Raw genomic sequence first — 24584 nt, forward strand, 5'->3', positions numbered from 1 at the left:
TTTATTTTTAAATATGGAGGAACTATATATAGATAATTGGCAACCTGGGCTATACTATATATCAATGTCCATTTCAAAAGTTTTATATATCAGACCTTTTACATTTTTTTGTTAGATCTATTATTATGAATTTTACAAAAATATTTTTTAAACTCATGACCAAAATGAAATATTATCTGACACAAGATGAATATGAATTTTATTAATTTTTCTATTAATATGAATACGTTTTAATTAATATGAATACGTGTTTAGATATTAAAAAAGATAATGTTTTCTAACCCTATTTATGAAGTGTCCCAAAAATCATTTAATGTATTTTTGATAAATCTTATGAAACTAATCTTTTTAAATATTTCTAGTATCAATTTATTATCTAGTATTGCCAACATTGTTATTTCATGTTATATATAGGAATGTTATTTTAAAAAATTGAAGTGCAGATTAGAATATAAAAATGAATAAGAACATATAGAATCTATCCTTAAAGATATCGTATAATGAGATATGAAGTGTATGACAAAGGGTTAAGTTTTGCATTGTCTGTAATCACCTGAATGCCCTTAATAGTTCTGCAGCCTTTAAAGAGAGGAGGAGCTGAGGAGACTAGTATCTTGACAAAGGCTCAGGTAAGAGCCGACACTCGTTGATCCAATCCACAGCTCCACGAGAGAGAGGAAGCCTAATACTGGTATTGTTTGCAAGTCCTGTTTTTTATTATAACAGGTGAAGACCCAGCGAAAGATAACACAGCCTGACTCCCATAACCGCAACATCAGTGTCAGAGTGGGAAATTGGAGAATTCAGTTCCGTCTGACATAACTGCTGGGGCGGTAGGAGTTGAAAATAATTTGAATAAGTGCGCGCACCATCCTATTGGCTAAACTGGACTCTAACAAGTATAGCAAACCGGAGACTTCTAAACCGCTGACGAGCGGCATCTTTATCTTTCTTCCGTGACCAGTTATTTAACTGCGGGCAGCATGGACACTTGTGAAATCATCGGAGCGGCCTGTGAAGAAGTAAGGTACTTTTTTCCTTGTAAACCTAACGGTGAAATATAACACCGAACACTAACGCCACATTTACTTTTGTACTAAGTGCCTTACCGGAACTCTACAGATGATACAAAATTGCTAAGTAAGAACAATTGTGCTGAATGTTGCAAGAGAGTATAGCAACCTTACTCAGCTATTATTATTATATGTAAATTGTCATTACAACACTGCTATCAAATTTATGTATATTTACATATACTTAACTAGTTTATCAAATCCTAGTACCAATGAAGATTTATGTATGACCTCTTATTTTTGAACCTTTGAACTTTTATTATATGGTATATGTTTTTGTATTTTAAGTGTGTAGGATAGGACACCGGTGTCTTGTATATAATCGAATAGATTTAGAACAAACAGTTTTTATGTGCAATTAATTTTTATATGCCACTTTTAAATAGAGAATACAATTTAACGAATTCTTGTACTTTAATTGATTTATTATCAACTAAATGATATTCCTGTATGATTGGAGTAATAATTGTTTGGCAAACTAGATAAAATTAAACTAGCCACATACGGATAGCCTCTCTTTGGGGCGCTCCCCACACTCTTTGGCCTAGATTTAGAGTTCGGCGGTAGCCGTCAAAACCAGCGTTAGAGGCTCCTAACGCTGGTTTTGGCCGCCCGCTGGTATTTGGAGTCAGTGATTAAAGGGTCTAACGCTCACTTTACAGCCGCGACTTTTCCATACCGCAGATCCCCCTACGCCATTTGCGTAGCCTATCTTTTCAATGGGATCTTTCTAACGCTGGTATTTAGAGTCGTTTCTGCAGTGAGCGTTAGAGCTCTAACGACAAGATTCCAGCCGCCTGAAAAAAGCAGGAGTTAAGAGCTTTCTGGCTAACGCCGGTTCATAAAGCTCTTAACTACTGTACCCTAAACTACACTAACACCCATAAACTACCTATGTACCCCTAAACCGAGGTCCCCCCACATCGCCGCCACTCGATTAAAATTTTTAACCCCTAATCTGCCGACCGCCACCTACGTTATACTTATGTACCCCTAATCTGCTGCCCCTAACCCCGCCGACCCCTATATTATATTTATTAACCCCTAACTTGCCCCACACAACGTCGCCGCAAGCTACTTAAAATAATTAACCCCTAATCTTCCGACCGCAAATCGCCGCCACCTACGTTATCCCTATGTACCCCTAATCTTCTGCCCCTAACATCGCCGACCCCTATGTTATATTTATTAACCCCTAATCTGCCCCCCACAACGTCGCCGACACCTACCTACACTTATTAACCCCTAATCTGCCGAGCGGACCTGAGCGCTACTATAATAAAGTTATTAACCCCTAATCCGCCTCACTAACCCTATCATAAATAGTATTAACCCCTAATCTGCCCTCCCTAACATCGCCGACACCTACCTTCAATTATTAACCCCTAATCTGCCGACCGGAGCTCACCGCTATTCTAATAAATGTATTAACCCCTAAAGCTAAGTCTAACCCTAACACTAACACCCCCCTAAGTTAAATATAATTTTTATCTAACGAAATAAATTAACTCTTATTAAATAAATGATTCCTATTTAAAGCTAAATACTTACCTGTAAAATAAATCCTAATATAGCTACAATATAAATTACATTTATATTATAGCTATTTTAGGATTAATATTTATTTTACAGGTAACTTTGTATTTATTTTAACCAGGTACAATAGCTATTAAATAGTTAAGAACTATTTAATAGTTACCTAGTTAAAATAATTACAAATTTACCTGTAAAATAAATCCTAACCTAAGATATAATTAAACCTAACACTACCCTATCAATAAAATAATTAAATAAACTACCTACAATTACCTACAATTAACCTAACACTACACTATCAATAAATTAATTAAACACAATTGCTACAAATAAATACAATTAAATAAACTATCTAAAGTACAAAAAATAAAAAAGAACTAAGTTACAGAAAATAAAAAAATATTTACAAACATAAGAAAAATATTACAACAATTTTAAACTAATTACACCTACTCTAAGCCCCCTAATAAAATAACAAAGACCCCCAAAATAAAAAATTCCCTGCCCTATTCTAAATTTAAAAAGTTACAAGCTCTTTTACCTTACCAGCCCTGAACAGGGCCCTTTGCGGGGCATGCCCCAAGAAGTTCAGCTCTTTTGCCTGTAAAAGAAAACATACAATACCCCCCCCAACATTACAACCCACCACCCACATACCCCTAATCTAACCCAAACCCCCCTTAAATAAACCTAACACTAAGCCCCTGATGATCTTCCTACCTTGTCTTCACCATGCCAGGTTCACCGATCCGTCCTGGCTCCAAGATCTTCATCCAACCCAAGCGGGGGTTGGCGATCCATAATCCGGTGCTCCAAAGTCTTCCTCCTATCCGGCAAGAAGAGGACATCCGGACCGGCAAACATCTTCTCCAAGCGGCATCTTCTATGTTCTTCCATCCGATGACGACCGGCTCCATCTTGAAGACCTCCAGCGCGGATCCATCCTCTTCTTCCGACGACTAGACGACGAATGACGGTTCCTTTAAGGGACGTCATCCAAGATGGCGTCCCTCGAATTCCGATTGGCTGATAGGATTCTATCAGCCAATCGGAATTAAGGTAGGAATTTTCTGATTGGCTGATGGAATCAGCCAATCAGAATCAAGTTCAATCCGATTGGCTGATCCAATCAGCCAATCAGATTGAGCTCGCATTCTATTGGCTGTTCCGATCAGCCAATACAATGCGAGCTCAATCTGATTGGCTGATTGGATCAGCCAATCGGATTGAACTTGATTCTGATTGGCTGATTCCATCAGCCAATCAGAAAATTCCTACCTTAATTCCGATTGGCTGATAGAATCCTATCAGCCAATCGGAATTCGAGGGACGCCATCTTGGATGACGTCCCTTAAAGGAACCGTCATTCGTCGTCTAGTCGTCGGAAGAAGAGGATGGATCCGCGCTGGAGGTCTTCAAGATGGAGCCGGTCGTCATCGGATGGAAGAACATAGAAGATGCCGCTTGGAGAAGATGTTTGCCGGTCCGGATGTCCTCTTCTTGCCGGATAGGAGGAAGACTTTGGAGCACCGGATTATGGATCGCCAACCCCCGCTTGGGTTGGATGAAGATCTTGGAGCCAGGACGGATCGGTGAACCTGGCATGGTGAAGACAAGGTAGGAAGATCATCAGGGGCTTAGTGTTAGGTTTATTTAAGGGGGGTTTGGGTTAGATTAGGGGTATGTGGGTGGTGGGTTGTAATGTTGGGGGGGGGGTATTGTATGTTTTTTTTTACAGGCAAAAGAGCTGAAATTCTTGGGGCATGCCCCGCAAAGGGCCCTGTTCAGGGCTGGTAAGGTAAAAGAGCTTGTAATTTTTGTATTTTAGAATAGGGTAGGGAATTTTTTATTTTGGGGGTCTTTGTTATTTTATTAGGGGGCTTAGAGTAGGTGTAATTAGTTTAAAATTGTTGTAATATTTTTCTTATCTTTGTAAATATATTTTTATTTTCTGTAACTTAGTTCTTTTTTATTTTTTGTACTTTAGATAGTTTATTTAATTGTATTTATTTGTAGCAATTGTGTTTAATTAATTTATTGATAGTGTAGTGTTAGGTTAATTGTAGGTAATTGTAGGTATTTTATTTAATTATTTTATTGATAGGGTAGTGTTAGGTTTAATTATAACTTAGGTTAGGATTTATTTTACAGGTAAATTTGTAATTATTTTAACTAGGTAACTATTAAATAGTTCTTAACTATTTAATAGCTATTGTACCTGGTTAAAATAAATACAAAGTTACCTGTAAAATAAATATTAATCCTAAAATAGCTATAATATAAATGTAATTTATATTGTAGCTATATTAGGATTTATTTTACAGGTAAGTATTTAGCTTTAAATAGGAATCATTTATTTAATAAGAGTTAATTTATTTTGTTAGATAAAAATTATATTTAACTTAGGGGGGTGTTAGTGTTAGGGTTAGACTTAGCTTTAGGGGTTAATACATTTATTAGAATAGCGGTGAGCTCCGGTCGGCAGATTAGGGGTTAATAATTGAAGGTAGGTGTCGGCGATGTTAGGGAGGGCAGATTAGGGGTTAATACTATTTATGATAGGGTTAGTGAGGCGGATTAGGGGTTAATAACTTTATTATAGTAGCGCTCAGGTCCGCTCGGCAGATTAGGGGTTAATAAGTGTAGGTAGGTGTCGGCGACGTTGTGGGGGGCAGGTTAGGGGTTAATAAATATAACATAGGGGTCGGCGATGTTAGGGCAGCAGATTAGGGGTACATAGGGATAACGTAGGTGGCGGCGGTTTACGGAGCGGCAGATTAGGGGTTAAAAGTGTAATGCAGGGGTCAGCGATAGCGGGGGCGGCAGATTAGGGGTTAATAAGTGTAAGGCTAGGGGTGTTTAGACTCGGGGTACATGTTAGAGTGTTAGGTGCAGACGTAGGAAGTGTTTCCCCATAGGAAACAATGGGGCTGCGTTAGGAGCTGAACGCTGCTTTTTTGCAGGTGTTAGGTTTTTTTTCAGCTCAAACAGCCCCATTGTTTCCTATGGGAGAATCGTGCACGAGCACGTTTTTGAGGCCGGCCGCGTCCGTAAGCAACTCTGGTATCGAGAGTTGTATTTGCGGTAAAAATGCTCTACGCTCCTTTTTTGGAGCCTAACGCAGCATTTGTTTGAACTCTCGATACCAGAGTTAAATTTATGGTGCGGCCAGAAAAAAACCCGCGGAGCGTTAACAGCCCTTTTACCGCCAAACTCCAAATCTAGCCGTTTGTGTTTAGGTATACTTGCTGTTACACCTTTGGAGGGAGGTGCAACTAGTGGGTGAGCCCAAATCCGTTTTATAACTAGGCTCCTGGACAATTCTTGTGATTTTTTGCTACTTGGTCATCTTTGCACACTTTTTTTCTAAATTTTACAAATTTTTGCTTCAGCTGAGGCTTTTTTTGGGAGAAAGGTTCTTCAAGCAGTGGTGCCTTCTGTTTAGGTTTACGATCTTGTCCCTCCCTTATCATCCGTGTCCTCTAGCTTGGGTATTGGTTCCCAACAGTAATTATGATTATCCGTGGACTCACCGTGTCATTAGAAAGAAAACAAATTTCATGCTTACCTGATAAATTTTATTTATTTCTTGACACAGTGAGTCCACGGCCCGCCCTGAATTTTTCAGACAATTTTATTTTTCCATAAACCTCAGTCACCTCTGCATCTTATATTACTTCTTTTTGCCTTTGGTCGAATGACTGGGGATTGTGGGTAGGGGAGTGGTATTTAACAGCTTTGCTGTGGTGCTTTTTGTCTCCTCCTGCTGGTCAGGAGTGATATGCCCAACAATAATTATGATGATCCATGGACTCACTGTGTCAAGAAATAAATAAATTTATCATGTAAGCATACATTTTTTTTTACACACTAAGGGGAAAAAAGGCCTAAAACCTTTAAGGGGGGTGGCAGCGGAATTTTGAGTGCCTAGGGCAGCACAAAACCTAAATACGCCACTGGTATGCATCTGAGTAAGCATGCAATCCAGTCAGGTATAAAATCAATTGTTTTTATTTGTATTATGTGTAGTCAGTCACAGAAAAAAATACCAGCCCTGCAGGTACTAATTGAAGGGACGTAAAACTCAAAGTTCAATTTCTGTTTAATAATATAGTTAGGGGGAAAAAAACTGCCCTGGGTACTATGATTATTTGTTTTGTCTGCTTTTCATGTAATTTATCTTTGAAAACTGATTTTTCTACTACTCCCAGGGTGGATTTATGACATACACACTACAGCCCTAAATGCAACATGCTACCCATTGGTTGCTTGACCATTTTGCAAACTTTTCACGGTTATGTCCCTTGACTTCAAAACAATGCAGAACGTTTAAATCTTTATTTTGTTTGCCATGCAGTGCTTAATTGCTGGTATAAACTTTTCATATACATAAAAAAAAGTTTAGTGTCCCTTTAAATCCATTAAGCCATGGGGTTTTTAGATACATATATATGCCGTGGTGAGGGATAAATGTACTCTCCAAATAAACCAGTGGTTTTCAAAGTATGAGGCAGCACTCCTCGGGGGACGTAGACACAGCGATGCTTCACACTAATTCTTTGCAAACCATAAGCTGCCGACTTTGGCAAAACATAGAGGACCAGATTACAAGGGGAGCATTATTTAACGCTCCGGCTCGAGCGTTAACTTCACTAGAAGAAAGCTTGTTGAGTGCATCAGGTAATGCTCGCATTACAAGTTGAAAGTAAACCGTTTTCGATTGCGCACTGACCCAACGAGCATAAAAAGCCAAACTTAGAATATTACACATGTAATAACCTAACACCCTACTTGCGAGCAAACCCGATCACATATTCTCAATTGTGTTAACCTGACATGAAAATATGAATATTTCACATTCCAATGTTCTTCACATAGCAGATGCAGAATGTGTTCTATTTATTCATAAATACATATCTGTTTTGTTTTTTTGCAGAACTATATATTTATACATATAATTATTTATAGGTAAATATATATATATGAATATATATAGGAATATCTATTTATAAATACTTTTGACACATTCCAATATGTGCAGAACATTGGAATGCGAAATATTTACGGTAAATACACAGTATAAAACTTTGCTAAATATGAATATTACATATGATTTTACATGTTTTCATCTACTTAACTACAAAGGGCTCCCATACACATAAGTATATATGTCTATACATATGTATATATGTCTGTAAATACATACAGGTAGCCCTCAGTTTACGCCGGGGTTAGGTTTCAGAAGGAATGGTTGTAAATCGAAACCGTTGTAAATTGAAACACAGTTTATAATTTAAGTCAATGGGAAGTGAGGGAGTAAGGTTCCAGCCCCCTCTCAAAATTGGCATAAGTAACACCTAATACATTATTTTAAAGCTTTGAAATGAAGACTTTAAATGCTAAACAGCATTATAAACCTAATAAAATAATCACACAACACAGAATATATAATTAAACTAAGTTAAATGAACAAAAACATTTGCTAAACAGCATTATAAACCTAATAAAATAATCACACAACACAGACTTCACTTGCATTTTTCTGCAAACTGTTATTTCTATGCATTCCAACCTGGATTTATAGTCAGGAAGATCTTGTTCCTTTGCAAGCTGCTCAATGGCTATTTTAATCAATGCACTGCTTCTCAATGCTTTTCAATAGCAGTCACATGACTGAAAAAAGGTTGTTATTCTGAAACGGTGCAAATTGAACCGTTGTAAACCGAGGGCCACCTGTATACACTATATATTTAGACATGTATATGTATCTCTATGTTAAAGAACTGCCTTTTTGTTTGAACCCTTATAACTCTTTTGTTCAATATTTTTTTGGGAATATTTTCTATTAGATAGTGTTATTATGAGTGTAACTGTACTTTCTAATGTATTTTTGATGTTTTGTGACACTTTTGTTTTACGAAACAACCAGAACTCTGAGGTTGAGCTAACCTGACGTGCAATTAACTTCAAACTCAAGCGATCATGTTTACGTTCAACGTTCAACTTGTAAAATGAGAGAAAAATTTGATGTGCGCAAACACCCTCGTAACATCGCTTCACTCGTAATCTAGCCCAGAATATTTTTTTAAGAGCAGACAATGACACTTGCCAGGTTGTGGTGGGAATAAAGCTAAGGATGGGATGTAAGTGGAAGAAAGGCAATAAGGTCAAAATTGTTGCATTTGTTGTCCTGACCAGTAATTTGCATTTACACAGGAGTAAAAAAGTGTAAATTCGTATCAGCTTCTTGAGAGCTGTGTGCGAACCCTGGATCATATGTAAATAAATAAAAATAAATGTTACAATTTTCTTTAGAGAGAAAAAATAACTTATTATTATGGGGGTTCTGTCTTGTAAATTTCGTCACAGGGGACGCCCATCGCCTAAGACTTTGAAAACCCCTGAAATAAACAAATGTTGGCTACTTAAAGCGGTAGTCTAGTCAAAATTAAACTTAAATGATTCAGATACAGCGCGCAATTTTAAGCAACTTTCTATTTTACTCCTATTGTCAATTTTTCTTTGTTCTCTTAATATCGTTATTTGAAAAAGCAAGAACGTGAGCTTAACAGCAGGCCCATTTTTGGTTCAGCACCTGGGTAGCGCTTGCTGATTGGTGTCTAAATGTAGCCACCAATCAGCAAGTGCTACTCAGGTGCTGAACTAAAAATGGCCCGGCTCATAAGTTTACGTTCTTGTTTTTTTTTTTTTAAATAAAGAAGATATCAAGAGATTGAAGAAAAATTGATAATAGGAGTCAATTAGAAGGTTGCTAAAAATTGTGTGCTGTATCTGAATCATGAAAGCTTAATTTTGATTAGACTAAAACAGACTTAAAAGAACAGTAAACCATTTTTTTAATTCTGCCTAGTAAAAAAACCCTTGCAATATACTTTAATAATTTATCCCACCCTTTTTCCTGTAATTTCAAAGGACACAAACCCCAAATTTTTCTTTCATAATTTAAATAGAGCACACAATTTTAAACAAATTTTTAATTCACTTCTATTATCTAATTTACTTTGTTTTCTTGGTATCCTTAGTTGAAAATCATACCTAGGTAGGCTCAGGAGCTGGAAGCTAGCTGCTGATTGGTGGTTTCACATATATGCCTCTTGTCATTGGGTTACCAATGTGTTCAACTAGCTCCCAGTAGTGTATGTATTGCTACTTCTTCAATAAAGGATTCCAAGAGAATTAAGCAAAATGTATAATAGAAGTAAATTGGAAAGTTGTTTCAAATTGTTCTATCTGAATCATGTTGAGTTTGTGTCCCTTTTAAAGTGACATATACTCATATGCTAAATCACTTGAAACTGATGCAGCATAACTGTAAAACACTGACAGGAAAATATCACCTGAGCATCTCTATGTAAAAAAGGAAGATATTTTACCTCACAATTTCCTCAGCTCACCAGAGTAAGATCTGTGTAAAAGTTATACTTCATTAACTAACACTTGACTCTGTTGGGGCGAAGGCTACAAGAAGAGTGGTCTGTAACTGATTGGTTAATTTTTTTTAATTTTTTTTTTATTTTTTATTGGAGATTGGATACTGTGAAAGATCTTTTGGAAATTGAGTGTTAAAATGTCTCCTCATTAATTTTGTTATGTTATAACATGTTCTAAAAAATATGCTAATAAAAAGATTTAAACATAAAAGTTATACTTCAGCCGCTGCTTGAACTAAACAGCAGCCAATCAGCATCAACAGTGCTGAGGTCATGAACTCTTTTACTGTGATCTCATGAGATTTGACTTAACTCTCATGAGATTTCATTGTTAACTTCCTTAGACTGAATAGGGAAATAAGATGAGTGTGCACGTAAGCTCGCTCCTTCCGCTGTCCCGAGACAGACATACTGATTTGTTGCTTAGAAGTCCTTTACAATGGGATGTGGCTACTGAGAAACTTTTGAGGCAACTTTTGAGGCAAAATATCTTTATTTTTTACATAGAGATGTTCAGGTGATATTTTCTAGTCAGCTTTTTACAGCTATACTGCATCACTTTCAAGTGTTTAAACATTTGGGGCGCGATCCGATATACGGCGTAGTTTGCGGCGCAATCGAGGGAACCCGCGGTGCCCGCAGTTTCAGCTCGCATCTCTAGCTATCCAATATACGGCGCCGTCAGATGCTAACGTGCCGTAAGTCGGATAAACTAGCGATGTCCAGAAATCTGCGCAAGTACAATTTTTTGGCGTCGCCAGTGATTTACGCCACGTTAGAAACTGCCTGACTAAAGTATGAAATCACCCGCACTGTCTAACACGCCTCCCTAACATAGCCCGACACGTCTAACACGCCTCCCTAACATAGCCCGACACGTCTAACCCTCTATTCGCTATCCCCCATCACTATCCTAACAATAAAATATGTATTAACCCCTAAACCGCCGCTCCCGGACCCCGCCACCAGCTATATTAAATATATAACCCCCTAAAGTGAGCCCCTACCCCACCGACATCTACCTTACCTACCCCCTAAAGTGAGCCCCTACCCCGTCGCCATCTATTTTAAAATTATTAACCCCTAATTTAATCCCCCTACCCCGCCACCATCTATATTAAATTATTTAACCCCTAAAATACTAAACTATCCCTACCACTAAACCTAAGTCTAACCCTACAAATAGCCCTGAAAAGGGCTTTTTTCATGGCATTGCCCAAAAGTAACAGCAATTTTGCCAGCCCTTAAAAGGGCTTTTTGCGGGGCATGCCCCAAATAATTCAGCTCTTTTGCCAGCCCTTAAAAGGGCTTTTGGCGGGGCTTTGTCACAAAGTAAACTGCTCTTTTGCCTACAATCTAATCCCCCTACACCGCGGCCACCTATAATAAATGTATTAACCCCTAATCTAATCCCCCTACACCGCCGCCAGCTATATTAACCCTAATTATATTAGGGTTAATATAGTTAATATAGTTATTATATTATATATATTAACTATATTAACCCTAATTATATTAGGGTTAATATAGTTAATATTGTTGGGGTGGAGCTAGCCACTGCAAGAGATGGACGCATGTTTAGAGAGCTCCTGCTCATAGTCGATAATTAGACCCAAGGCATAGTATATTTTGCCCAAACTTCTATCTAAAACTACTGCAAACATTCTAGAAGCTAACTTGATACTAGTATGTGCAAAGATTCGGAACCTATACTGAACATTTGACGACACACACTCTGGGTACAGCCACGTGGAGGATTTCGCTATATGACAGGGCCTGAGAGCTCGCTCTTTGAACGAGTGTATTACTAATAATTCAGACTGAGCCCTTGCAGGTTTCTTATGCACCAAATATGGAGGACACTCTAACAAATATCTCTCGCCTATTTGATGAATTTACACTATCGCTGCAACAAATGCTGGTTTCTGCCCTGCAGCGGGCCCAACGTGAGGAGTTGACTCGTCAGATGCTGTCACAGGCGGAGGAACTGCCGCAGAGTCAAAGAGCTATGTCGCTGCTGGAGTCCTCATTGTCTGCTACATCTGCTCCTCTGCCGGAGGTGGCGGCCGGACCCCGGCGGGGAGAATTGATCACACGAGACACTTCCCCTCAGGCAGTTGGGGATCCCGGCTGTGCCTACCAGGACCTTCATTACGCGGCTCATAGAACACATTCTAGTGGGGACTTCACTTGACTTTCTAGGTGGGGATCTACAGAAACATACCTCTCCAAATAGTGTGGTGACTGGCCCAAGAGATTGTACCATAACCCAGCTGGCGGCTATTCTACTGTGGTCGGAGCGAGTCCTTGGGCCTGGAGTGCCGCGAAGTTGGTGCCTGCAGCAAGGGATAAATGACATTACCATACGACTCAGATTTGGCTATGGATAAGTTCTCCTCCAGCGTCTTCTATCCTCTGGCAGCTGCAGGGTTGGACAATGTCGAGCCTTGTAATACACAAGGTCTGACAGGACTGATACAGGTCCCTCGGTTTCATAGACACTAGTTGTATAAGTTTAAAATATCTTAATGGTTTGTTATTATAGTATTTCCCTATAACCACTAGGCTGCTTTTAGTGATACTTTGCCCTATAGGCTTAAAAGTCTTTACATTGCAGACAATGCTCTTACAGTATTATTTTTATGTGTTGCCTCACATTCCTAACATGTTGGTAAAATATTTTTTATAGTTTATCTGCTGCTTGTTAGGTAGAGTAACTTGATGTTAATACTGTCTAGGTCTAGACACGTGATTCACCCTGTTGTGTGACATAGGGCCCATGTCCACAAGATAGGGGGGTCTGATATAGTATAGATGTCTACATGGGTCCCCTTTTCTATGATGACAGATCTAAATTACACAGGCTTTAGTTATTGTCTGTACTATTTTGATGTAATGTCTCTACCTGCCCTGATAGGTATTCCACCACTTGCTATGTCATATGTTATAGCCGTGTGTATGTATATTACCACATATCATAGTTTCAATAGCATCAGTGAACCAGTGTTTCTTGCTCAGTGTATATTTGCAAATTTATCTACACATTTATAAATTAAGCCTACTCTGTATGTATATATTTTCCCAAGAGCAAAACTGATAGCCCTTAATTGTTTATGCCTGAGCTCCCATCAGCTTACTTAATTAGGTTAGTTGTTAATTTTCTCTCTTCTAGTATGTTTCTATACTACTAGGCTCCGCCCCCCCCCCCTTTTTGGAGCTTATTTATTAAGCTAAGGGACACAGATCCCATCGTTGACCCCCTAAAAAACTACATAAGAGTCCTTCATTATAGTTATGGTTGATAAACTTTTCTATAATATATGTTTATAGCCTGGAGGACCCAAAAAGGGCCCTATATGTTGTAGACTCCATCGCACCTTTCCCTGATACCTTTTATATATTTACATCAATATAGCGGCCATTAATAACCCCTTCCCTATTTTATCTACTACTCTCTCTATTATGAAACATCTGAGTGACTAGGCCCATAGTGGTCCATATTTGTCCTAAGGGGATTGGGTAGCAGATAATATAAATAAAAATGAGGTCTCACTTTTATAATTCAATTTACGAGGCAGATTGTTAGTGCAAGTAATGTTACTGATGTAAGTTAATTTTTTAAGAATCTCTGCTATGATCGTCCTAATAGTTGGAGACATGCTAATTATGAGCAATCACGATATTTGTTTTTGGGCTAAATAATTTCACAGTCTATATGTAGACTACTGTTTTAATATTATTTTATTTTTGTTCTTTATGGTCCTATATTCTATTGTAACATGTTTCCTGAGAATACTGAAAATTGAATTTTCAATGTATGACTTGTGTTTTGAAAACCTCAATAAAAATTGTTTTAAAAAAAAAAAATATATAGTTAATATCGTTATTATATTATATATATATTAAGTATAATAACCCTATCTAACTCTAACATCCTAACTAAACTCTTATTAAGATAAATCTAATATTAATATTATTAATTAAAATATTGCTATTTAAATCTAAATACTTACCTATAAAATAAACCCTAAGATAGCTACAATATAATTAATAATTACATTGTAGCTATGTTAGGGTTTATATTTATTTTACAGGTAAATTGTTAATTATTTTAACTAGGTATAATAGCTATTAAATAGTTATTAACTATTTAATAGCTACCTAGTTAAAATAATTACCCAATTACCTGTAAAATAAATCCTAACCTAAGTTACAAATACACCTACACTATCAATAAATTAAATAAACTACAAATATCTATCTAAAAATACAATTAAATAAACTAAACTAAATTACAAAAAAAAAAACGCTAAATTACAAAAAATAAAAGAATTACAAGATTTTTAAGCTAATTACACCTATTCTAAGCCCCCTAATAAAATAATAAAGCCCCCTAAAATAAAAAAAATTTCCTACCCTATTCTAAATTAAAAAAGTTCAAAGCTCTTTTACCTTACCAGCCCTTAAAAGGGCTTTTTGCGGGGCATGCCCCAAAGAAAACTGCTCTTTTGCCTGAAAAAAAAAACACAATACCACCCCCCAACATTACAACCCACCACCCACATACCCCTAATCTAACCCAAACCCCCCTTAAATAAACCTAACACTACCCCCCTGAAGATCTCCCTACCTTATCTTCACCACGCCGGGCCGAACTCCTCATCCGATCCGGGTGATGTCTATCCAAGCGGCAAAGAAGAAGTCTTCATCCCGGCGATGTTTTTATCCAAGCGGCAGCAAAGTCTTCTTCCATCCGCCAGCATCTTCAATCAAGCGGCATCTTCAATCTTCTTTCTTCGCTCCACCGACGCGAGCATCCATCCCGGCCGACGACTGAACGACGAATAAGGTACCTTTAAATGACGTCATCCAAGATGGCGTCCATCGAATTCCGATTGGCCGCTTGATGGAAGATGCTGCCACATGGAAGAAGACTTTGCTGCCGCTTGGATAAAGACATTGCCGGGATGAAGACCTCTTCTTTGCCGCTTGGATAGACATCGCCCGGATAGGGTAGGGAATTTTTTTTATTTTGGGGGGCTTTATTATTTTATTAGGGGGCTTAGAATAGGTGTAATTAGCTTAAAAATCTTGTAATCTTTTTTCTATTTTTTGTAATTTAGTTTATTTAATTGTATTTTTAGATAGATATTTGTAGTTTATTTAATTTATTGATAGTGTAGGTGTATTTGTAACTTAGGCTAGGATTTATTTTACAGGTAATTGGGTAATTATTTTAACTAGGTAGCTATTAAATAGTTAATAACTATTTAATAGCTATTATACCTAGTTAAAATAATTAACAATTTACCTGTAAAATAAATATAAACCCTAACATAGCTACAATGTAATTATTAATTACATTGCAGCTATCTTAGGGTTTATTTTATAGGTAAGTATTTAGATTTAAATAGGAATATTTTAGTTTATAATATGAATTAGATTTATTTAATAAGAATTTAGTTAGGGGTTTTAGGGTTAGATAGAGTTAATATAGTTAATATAAATACTATAGTAACTATATTAACTATATTAACCCTAATATAATTAGGGTTCATATAGTTAATATATATATAAATGTAATAACTACAGGGAGTGCAGAATTATTAGGCAAGTTGTATTTTTGAGGATTAATTTTATTATTGAACAACAACCATGTTCTCAATGGACCCAAAAAACTCAATATCAAAGCTGAATAGTTTTGGAAGTAGATTTTAGTTTGTTTTTAGTTATAGCTATTTTAGGGGGATATCTGTGTGTGAAGGTGACTATTACTGTGCATAATTATTAGGCAACTTAACAAAAAACAAATATATACCCATTTCAATTATTTATTTTTACCAGTGAAACCAATATAACATCTCAACATTCACAAATATACATTTCTGACATTCAAAAACAAAACAAAAACAAATCAGTGACCAATATAGCCACCTTTCTTTGCAAGGACACTCAAAAGCCTGCCATCCATGGATTCTGTCAGTGTTTTGATCTGTTCACCATCAACAATGCATGCAGCAGCAACCACAGCCTCCCAGACACTGTTCAGAGAGGTGTACTGTTTTCCCTCCTTGTAAATCTCACATTTGATGATGGACCACAGGTTCTCAATGGGGTTCAGATCAGGTGAACAAGGAGGCCATGTCATTAGATTTTCTTCTTTTATACCCTTTCTTGCCAGCCACGCTGTGGAGTACTTGGACGCGTGTGATGGAGCATTGTCCTGCATGAAAATCATGTTTTTCTTGAAGGATGCAGACTTCTTCCTGTACCACTGCTTGAAGAAGGTGTCTTCCAGAAACTGGCAGTAGACTGGGTGTTGAGCTTGACTCCATCCTCAACCCGAAAAGGCCCCACAAGCTCATCTTTGATGATACCAGCCCAAACCAGTACTCCACCTCCACCTTGCTGGCGTCTGAGTCGGACTGGAGCTCTCTGCCCTTTACCAATCCAGCCACGGGCCCATCCACCTGGCCCATCAAGACTCACTCTCATTTCATCAGTCCATAAAACCTTAGAAAAATCAGTCTTGAGATATTTCTTGTCCCAGTCTTGACGTTTCAGCTTGTGTGTCTTGTTCAGTGGTGGTCGTCTTTCAGCCTTTCTTACCTTGGCCATGTCTCTGAGTATTGCACACCTTGTGCTTTTGGGCACTCCAGTGATGTTGCAGCTCTGAAATATGGCCAAACTGGTGGCAAGTGGCATCTTGGCAGCTGCACGCTTGACTTTTCTCAGTTCATGGGCAGTTATTTTGCGCCTTGGTTTTTCCACACGCTTCTTGCGACCCTGTTGACTATTTTGAATGAAACACTTGATTGTTCGATGATCACGCTTCAGAAGCTTTGCAATTTTAAGAGTGCTGTATCCCTCTGCAAGATATCTCACTATTTTTGACTTTTCTGAGCCTGTCAAGTCCTTCTTTTGACCCATTTTGCCAAAGGAAAGGAAGTTGCCTAATAATAATGCACACCTGATATAGGGTGTTGATGTCATTAGACCACACCCCTTCTCATTACAGAGATGCACATCACCTAATATGCTTAATTGGTAGTAGGCGTTCGAGCCTATACAGCTTGGAGTAAGACAACATGCATAAAGAGGACGATGTGGTCAAAATACTCATTTGCCTAATAATTCTGCACTCCCTGTATATTAACTATAATATACTTAGGGTTAATATAGATAATATAGCTGGCGGCGGGGTAGGTAGATTAAATTAAGGGTTAATAATTTTAATATAGATTGCGGCGGTGTAAGGGGCTTACATTAGGGGTTAATACTATTAATATAGGTGGCGGCGGTGTAGGGAGGGCAGGTTATAGGGCAAAAGAGCTGTTTACTTTGGGGCAAAGCCCCGCAAACGGCCCTTTTAAGGGCTGGTAATAGAGATAATTATTTTAGGGGGATTAGATTAGGGGTTAATAATATTAATATCTGGCGGCGGTATAGGGGGATTAGATTATGGGTTAATAATTTTTATATAGGTGGCGGCGGTGTAAGGGGTCAGATTAGGGGATAGATAAGGTAGATGGCGGCGGTGTAAGGGGTTCACATTAGGGGATAGATCAGTTAGATGGTGGCGGTTTTAGGGGCTAGTTTATGTAGATGGCGGTGGGGTCCGTGAGCGGCGGTTTAGGGGTTAAACACTTTATTAGGGATTGCGGCGGGGGATCGCGGTTGACAGGTAGATAGACATTGCGCATTCGTTAGGTGTTAGGTTTTATTTAGCAGATCGCGGTTGACAGGTAGATAGACATTGCGCATGCGTTAGGTGTTTATTTAGCAGCTAGTTTAGAGAGTTACGGGGCTCCAATAGTCAGCGTAAGGCTTCTTACGGCTGCTTTTTGTGGCGAGGTGAAAATGGAGTAAGATTTCTCCATTTTCGCCACGTAAGTCCTTACGCTGTATATTGGATACCAAACTGCGCTGGTTTGGTATACCTGCCTATGGCCCAAAAAACTACGGGCGACGGCAGAAATATACGCGCATAACTTCTAAGTTACGCTGTATATAGGATACCAAACCAGCGCAAATATTGGCGTTGCCAGCTTTTGCGGGCGACGATTTTTATCGGATCGAGCCCTTGGGTATTATGGCCCTTTATTAAGTCGGAAAATTGTGGGTTTTGCTAAGAACTTGAAGTGCACATGACAGGCTTCAATAGGCTAACTCTGCCACATAATAAGATTATAGACTGAAAAACAAAGCATATTTTGCCAATAGAAAGCTAGTGTTTAATGTCCATTTAAAGGTTTTTCAAAATTACATACTTAAAGTGAATGTAAAGTTGAATGAATGAGTTCCCGGTTTTCAAAAATACTATTAAAAACAGGGGCACTTTCATTCATTAAACTTTACATTGCAGTGTTTTGTTTTGTTTTTTTAAATACCCTTTTCTTTAGGAAACCCAGACCGGCAATCCTCCGCTCACAGCTTCTCTGTACTTACCTTAGCAATGACAAAACCGGCTTCCTCCAATCATGGCGTGTACCCTGGAGCATCCATCTTATGAGGCCACGCAACGATTGGAGGAAGCCGGATTTTGTCAAGTACAGAGGAGCTGCTGGCGGAGGATCGCCGATCTGAGTTTCCTAAAGAAAAAGGTAATTTTTTTTTTTTTTTTTTTAAATGCTGCAATTTACAGTTTAATGCATGAAAGTTCCCATGTTTTTAATAGTATTTTTAAAAACCGGGCACTCATTCATTCAACTTTACATTCACTTTAATGGAGAAGAAACTATTGTTACTATTTTATACAGGAACATTTTAATAAAACCATGACATACCTTCCAGCTCTCCTCCACGTCTACTGTCCAGTTTTCTTTTAAAATTGGACGTACAGCAGCTATAAATTCCGCTCCCACATACTGAAAAAAAATCACAATGTGTACTTTATAATAAAGCTCTAAATAACATTGATACATTACATATCATTAAAAAGAAATAAGGGTGCGCAAATTAAAATGGTTATTTGTATTTAACAGGGTCATACAGCATATATGTTATCAACCTGTAATAATGATTTAGACAGAGCATTATATTTCTGGCCCCTAACTGCAGTGCAATTTAATACTTTTTCTTCTAAAGATGTGCTGAGTCCATGGGTTCATCTTAATTACTGTTGGGAATACCACTCCTCGCCAGCAGGAGGAGGCAAAGAGCACAACAGTAAAAACTGTTAAAGGGACATAATACTCATATGCTAAATCACTTGAAACTGATGCAGTATAACTGTAAAAAGCTGACAGGAAAAACATAATTTATGTAAGAATTTACCTGATAAATTAATTTCTTTCATATTGGCAAGAGTCCATGAGCTAGTGACGTATGGGATATACATTCCTACCAGGAGGGGCAAAGTTTCCCAAACCTCAAAATGCCTATAAATACACCACCCACCACACCCACAATTAAGTTTAACGAATAGCCAAGAAGTGGGGTGATAAGAAAGGAGCGAAAGCATCAACAAGGAATTGGAATAATTGTGCTTTTTATACAAAAAAATCATAACCACCATAAAAAGGGTGGGTCTCATGGATTCTTGCCAATATGAAAGAAATGAATTTATCAGGTAAATTCTTACATAAATTATGTTTTCTTTCATGTAATTGGCAAGAGTCCATGAGCTAGTGACATATGGGATAGCAAATACCCAAGATGTGGAACTCCACGCAAGAGTCACTAGAGAGGGAGGGATAAAAATAAAGACAGCCAATTCCGCTGAAAAATTAATCCACAACCCAAATCAATATATAATGAAAAAAACTGAAATTATAAGCAGAAGAATCAAACTGAAACAGCTGCCTACCAAAAACTGTTTCTGAAGAAGAAAAAACATCAAAATGGTAGAATTTAGTAAAAGTATGCAAAGAAGACCAAGTTGCTGCTTTGCAAATCTGATCAACAGAAGCTTCATTCCTAAAAGCCCAGGAAGTAGAAACTGACCTAGTAGAATGAGCCGTAATCCTCTGAGGCGGGGATTTACCCGACTCCAAATAAGCATGATGAATCAAAAGCTTTAACCAAGATGCCAAAGAAATGGCAGAAGCCTTCTGACCTTTCCTAGAACCAGAAAAGATAACAAATAGACTAGAAGTCTTTTTTGAAATCTTTAGTAGCTTCAACATAATATTTCAAAGCTCTTACCACGTCCAAAGAATGTAAAGATCTCTCCAGAGAATTCTTAGGATTAGGACACAATGAAGGGACAACAATTTCTCTACTAATGTTGTTGGAATTCACAACCTTAGGTAAAAATGTAAATGAAGTCCGCAAGACCACCTTATCCTGATGAAAAATCAGAAAAGGAGACTCACAAGAAAGAGCAGATAAATCAGAAACTCTTCTAGCAAAAGAGATGGCCAAAAGGAACAACACTTTCCAAGAAAGTAATTTAATGTCCAGAGAATGCATAGGCTCATAATGAGGAGCCTGTAAAGCTTTCAAAACCAAATTAAGACTCCAAGGAGGAGAGATTGATTTAATGACAGGCTTAATATGAACCAAAGCCTGTATAAAACAATGAATATCAGGAAGATTAGCAATTTTTCTGTGAAACAGAACAGAAAGAGCAGAGATTTGTCCTTTCAAGGAACTTGCAGACAAACCCTTATCTAAACCATCCTGAAGAAACTGTAAAATTCTTGGAATTCTAAAAGAATGCCAAGAGAATTTCTGAGAATGAGAATAACACATGAAATGTAAGTCTTCCAAACTCGATAATAAATCTTTCTAGACACAGATTTGCGAGCCTGCAACATAGTATTAATCACTGAGTCAGAGAAACCTCTATGACTAAGCACTAAGCGTTCAATCTCCATACCTTCAAATTTAATGATTTGAAATCCTGATGGAAAAATGGGCCTTGAGATAGAAGGTCTGGCCTTAACGGAAGTGGCCAAGGTTGGCAACTGGACATCCGAACAAGATCCGCATACCAAAACCTTTGTGGCCATGCTGGAGCCACCAGCAGTACAAACGAACGCTCCATTATGATTTTGGAAATCACTCTTGGAAGAAGAACTAGAGGCGGAAAGATATAAGCAGGTTGATAACTCCAAGGAAGTGTCAATGCATCCACTGCTTCCGCCTGAGGATCCCTGGACCTGGACAGATACATGGGAAGTTTCCTGTTTAGATGAGAAGCCATCAGATCTATTTCTGGAAGCCCCCACATCTGAACAATCTGAAAAAACACATCTGGGTGAAGAGACCACTCTCCCGGATGTAAAGTCTGGCGACTGAGATAATCCGCTTCCCAATTGTCTATACCTGGGATATGGACTGCAGAAATTAGACAGGAGCGGGATTCCGCCCAAGCAAGTATCCGAGATACTTCTTTCATAGCTTGAGGACTGTGAGTCCCACCTTGATGATTGACATACGCCACGGTTGTGACATTGTCTGTCTGAAAACAAATAAACGGTTCTCTCTTCAGAAGAGGCCAAAACTGAAGAGCTCTGAGAATCACACGGAGTTCCAAAATATTGATTGGTAATCTCGCCTCTTGAGATTTCCAAACCCCCTGCACTGTCAGAGATCCCCAGACAGCTCCCCAACCTGAAAGACTCGCATCTGTTGTGATCACAGTCCAGGTTGGATGAACAAAAGAGGCCCCTTGAACTATACGATGGTGATCTAACCACCAAGTCAGAGATAGTCGAACATTGGGATTTAAGGATATTCATTGTGATATCCTTGTATAATCCCTGCACCATTGATTCAGCATACAAAGCTGAAGAGGTCTCATGTGAAAACAAGCAAAAGGGATCGCATCCGATGCTGCAGTCATGAGACGTAAAACCTCCATGCACATAGCTACTGAAGGAAATGATTGAAACTGAAGGTTCCGACAAGCTGCAACCAATTTCAGACATCTCTTGTCTGTTAGAGACAAAGTCATGGATACTGAATCTATTTGGAAACCTAAAAAGGTTACCCTTGTCTGAGGAGTCAAAGAACATTTTGGTAAATTGATCCTCCAACCATGTTTTTGAAGAAATAACACTAGTTAATTCGTGTGAGATTCTGCAGAACGTAAAGACTGAGCAAGTACCAAGATATCATCCAAATAAGGAAACACCGCAATACCCCGCTCTGATTACAGAGAGTAGTGCACCGAGAACCTTTGAAAAGATCCTTGGAGCTGTCGCTAGGCCAAAAGGAAGAGCAACACATTGGTAATGCTTGTCTAGAAAAGAGAATCTCAGGAACTGATGGTGATCTGGATGAATCGGAATATGAAGATATGCATCCTGTAAGTCTATTGTGGACATATAATGCCCTTGCTGGACAAAAGGCAGAATAGTCTTTATAGTCATCATTTTGAATGTTGGTATTCTCACATAATGGTTCAAAATTTTTAGATCCAGAACTGGTCTGAAAGAATTCTCCTTCTTTGGGACAATGAACAAAATTACCCCAGATACCCCAGGTCTGAAACACACTTCAGGAAAGCCTGAGCCTTTTCTGGGTTCACTGGAATGCGTGAGAGAAAGAAACTTCTCACAGGCGGTCTTACTTTGAAACCTATTCTGTACCCTTGAGAAACAATCCAATGATTATGGATTGAATTGATCCAAACATCCTTGAAGAATTTTAGTCTACCCCCTACCAGCTGAGCTGGAATGAGGGCCGCACCTTCATGCGGACTTGGGGGCTGATTTAGATCTTTTAAATGGCTTGGATTTATTCCAGACTGAAGAAGGCTTCCAATTGGAAACCGTTCCCTTAGGGGAAGGATCAGGTTTCTGTTCCTTATTTTGTCGAAAGGAACGAAAACGGTTAGCAGCCTTAATTTTACCCTTAGATTTTTTATCCTGATGCAAAAAAGCTCCCTTCCCGCTAGTGACAGTTGAAATAATTGAATCCAACTGAGAACCAAATAATTTATTACCTTGGAAAGAGAGAGATAGCAACGTTGATTTAGAAGTCATATCAGCATTCCAAGATTTAAGCCATACAGCTCTTCTAGCTAATATAGCTAAAGACATATATCTGACATCAATTCTGATGATATCAAAAATGGCATCACAAATGAAATTATTAGCATGTTGAATTAACTTTATCAATGCTATACACATTATGATCTGATACTTGTTGCGCTAGGGTTTCCAACCAAAAAGTTGAAGCAGCTGCAACATCAGCCAAAGAAATAGCAGGCCTAAGAAGATGACCCGAACATAAATAAGCCTTCCTTAGATAAGATTCAAGTTTCCTGTCTAAAGGATCTTTAAAAGAAGTACTATCTGCCGTAGGAATAGTAGTACGTTTAGCAAGAGTAGAGATGGCCCCATCAACTTTTCCCAAAACACCAATCTATCAGATGGCAAAGGGTACAGCTTCTTAAACCCTGAAGAAGGAGTAAAAGAGGTACCCAGTCTATTCCATTCCCTAGAAATTACATCTGAAATAGCATCAGGAACTGGAAAAACCTCTGGAATAACTACATGAGGTTTAAAAACTGAATTTAAACGTTTACTAGTTTTAATATCAAGAGGACTAGTCTCCTCCATATCTAATGCAATCAACACCTCTTTTAATAAAGAACGAATATACTCCATTTTAAATAAGTATGAAGATTTGTCAGTGTCAATATCTGAGGCAGAATCTTCTGAACCAGATAGAACCTCATCAGAGAGAGATAAATCAGAATGTTGTCGGTCATTTAAAAATTCATCAATTTTATGAGAAGTTTTAAAAGACCTTTTACGTTTATTAGAAGGTGGTATGACAGACAAAGCCTTCTGAATAGAATTAGAAACAAATTCTCTCACATTAACAGGAATATCCTGAGCATTATATGTTGAAGGAATAACAACAGGTAATGGATTACTACTAATGGAAATATTTTCTGCATGTAAAAGTTTGTCATGACAACTATCACAAATTACAGCCGGAGGTACAGTTACCACAAGTTTACAACAAATGCACTTAGCTTTGGTAGAACCGACATCAGGCAGCAGGATTCCAATAGTGGATTCTGAAACAGGATCAGATTGAGACATCTTGCAATATGTAAGAGAAAAAATAACATATAAAGCAAAATTATCAATTTCCTTATATGACAGTTTCAGAAATGGGAAAAAATGCAAACAGAATAAGCCTCTGGAAACCAGAAGCAAAAATACATGAAGACTTAAATAATGTCAAAAGTCCGGCGCCAAGTGTGACGCCCACAACTGACAAAATATTTTTGGCGCCAAAAACATCTGCAACAAACACGAGCGTCATAGATGACGCAACTACGTGAAAATTCTCGGCGCCAACTAAGACGCCGGAAATGACGAAAATACGTCAAACGTAATTCTCGCCAAGAATGACGCAATAAATTATAGCATTTGCGCACCCGCGAGCCTAACAGTCTGCAATTTAGAAGAAAGTCAATTTGAAAATTTCAGGTAAGAATTTTTTTATATGTGCATTTCCCAAAATGAAACTAACAGTCTGCAAAAAGGAAATATACTGATAAACCTGAATCATGGCAAATATAAGTACATTATATTTAGAACTTTACATTTAAAGT

General features: G+C 38.0%; 1 protein-coding gene across 1 annotated transcript in view; it reads right to left on the reverse strand.

The window, feature by feature from the left end:
• The window catches only part of LOC128657480 (neuroglobin-1-like), a 145318-nt gene that overhangs the window by 16482 nt on the left and 104252 nt on the right, over window positions 1–24584 (reverse strand). The window contains exon 4 of the mRNA XM_053711840.1: window positions 18847–18927. Within this exon, the coding sequence (XP_053567815.1) occupies window positions 18847–18927 (81 nt within the window). The remainder of the gene's footprint in view (window positions 1–18846; window positions 18928–24584) is intronic.

This window comes from Bombina bombina, chromosome 1, assembly GCF_027579735.1.
Source record: "Bombina bombina isolate aBomBom1 chromosome 1, aBomBom1.pri, whole genome shotgun sequence".
In the NCBI taxonomy this organism is placed as follows: domain Eukaryota; kingdom Metazoa; phylum Chordata; class Amphibia; order Anura; family Bombinatoridae; genus Bombina; species Bombina bombina.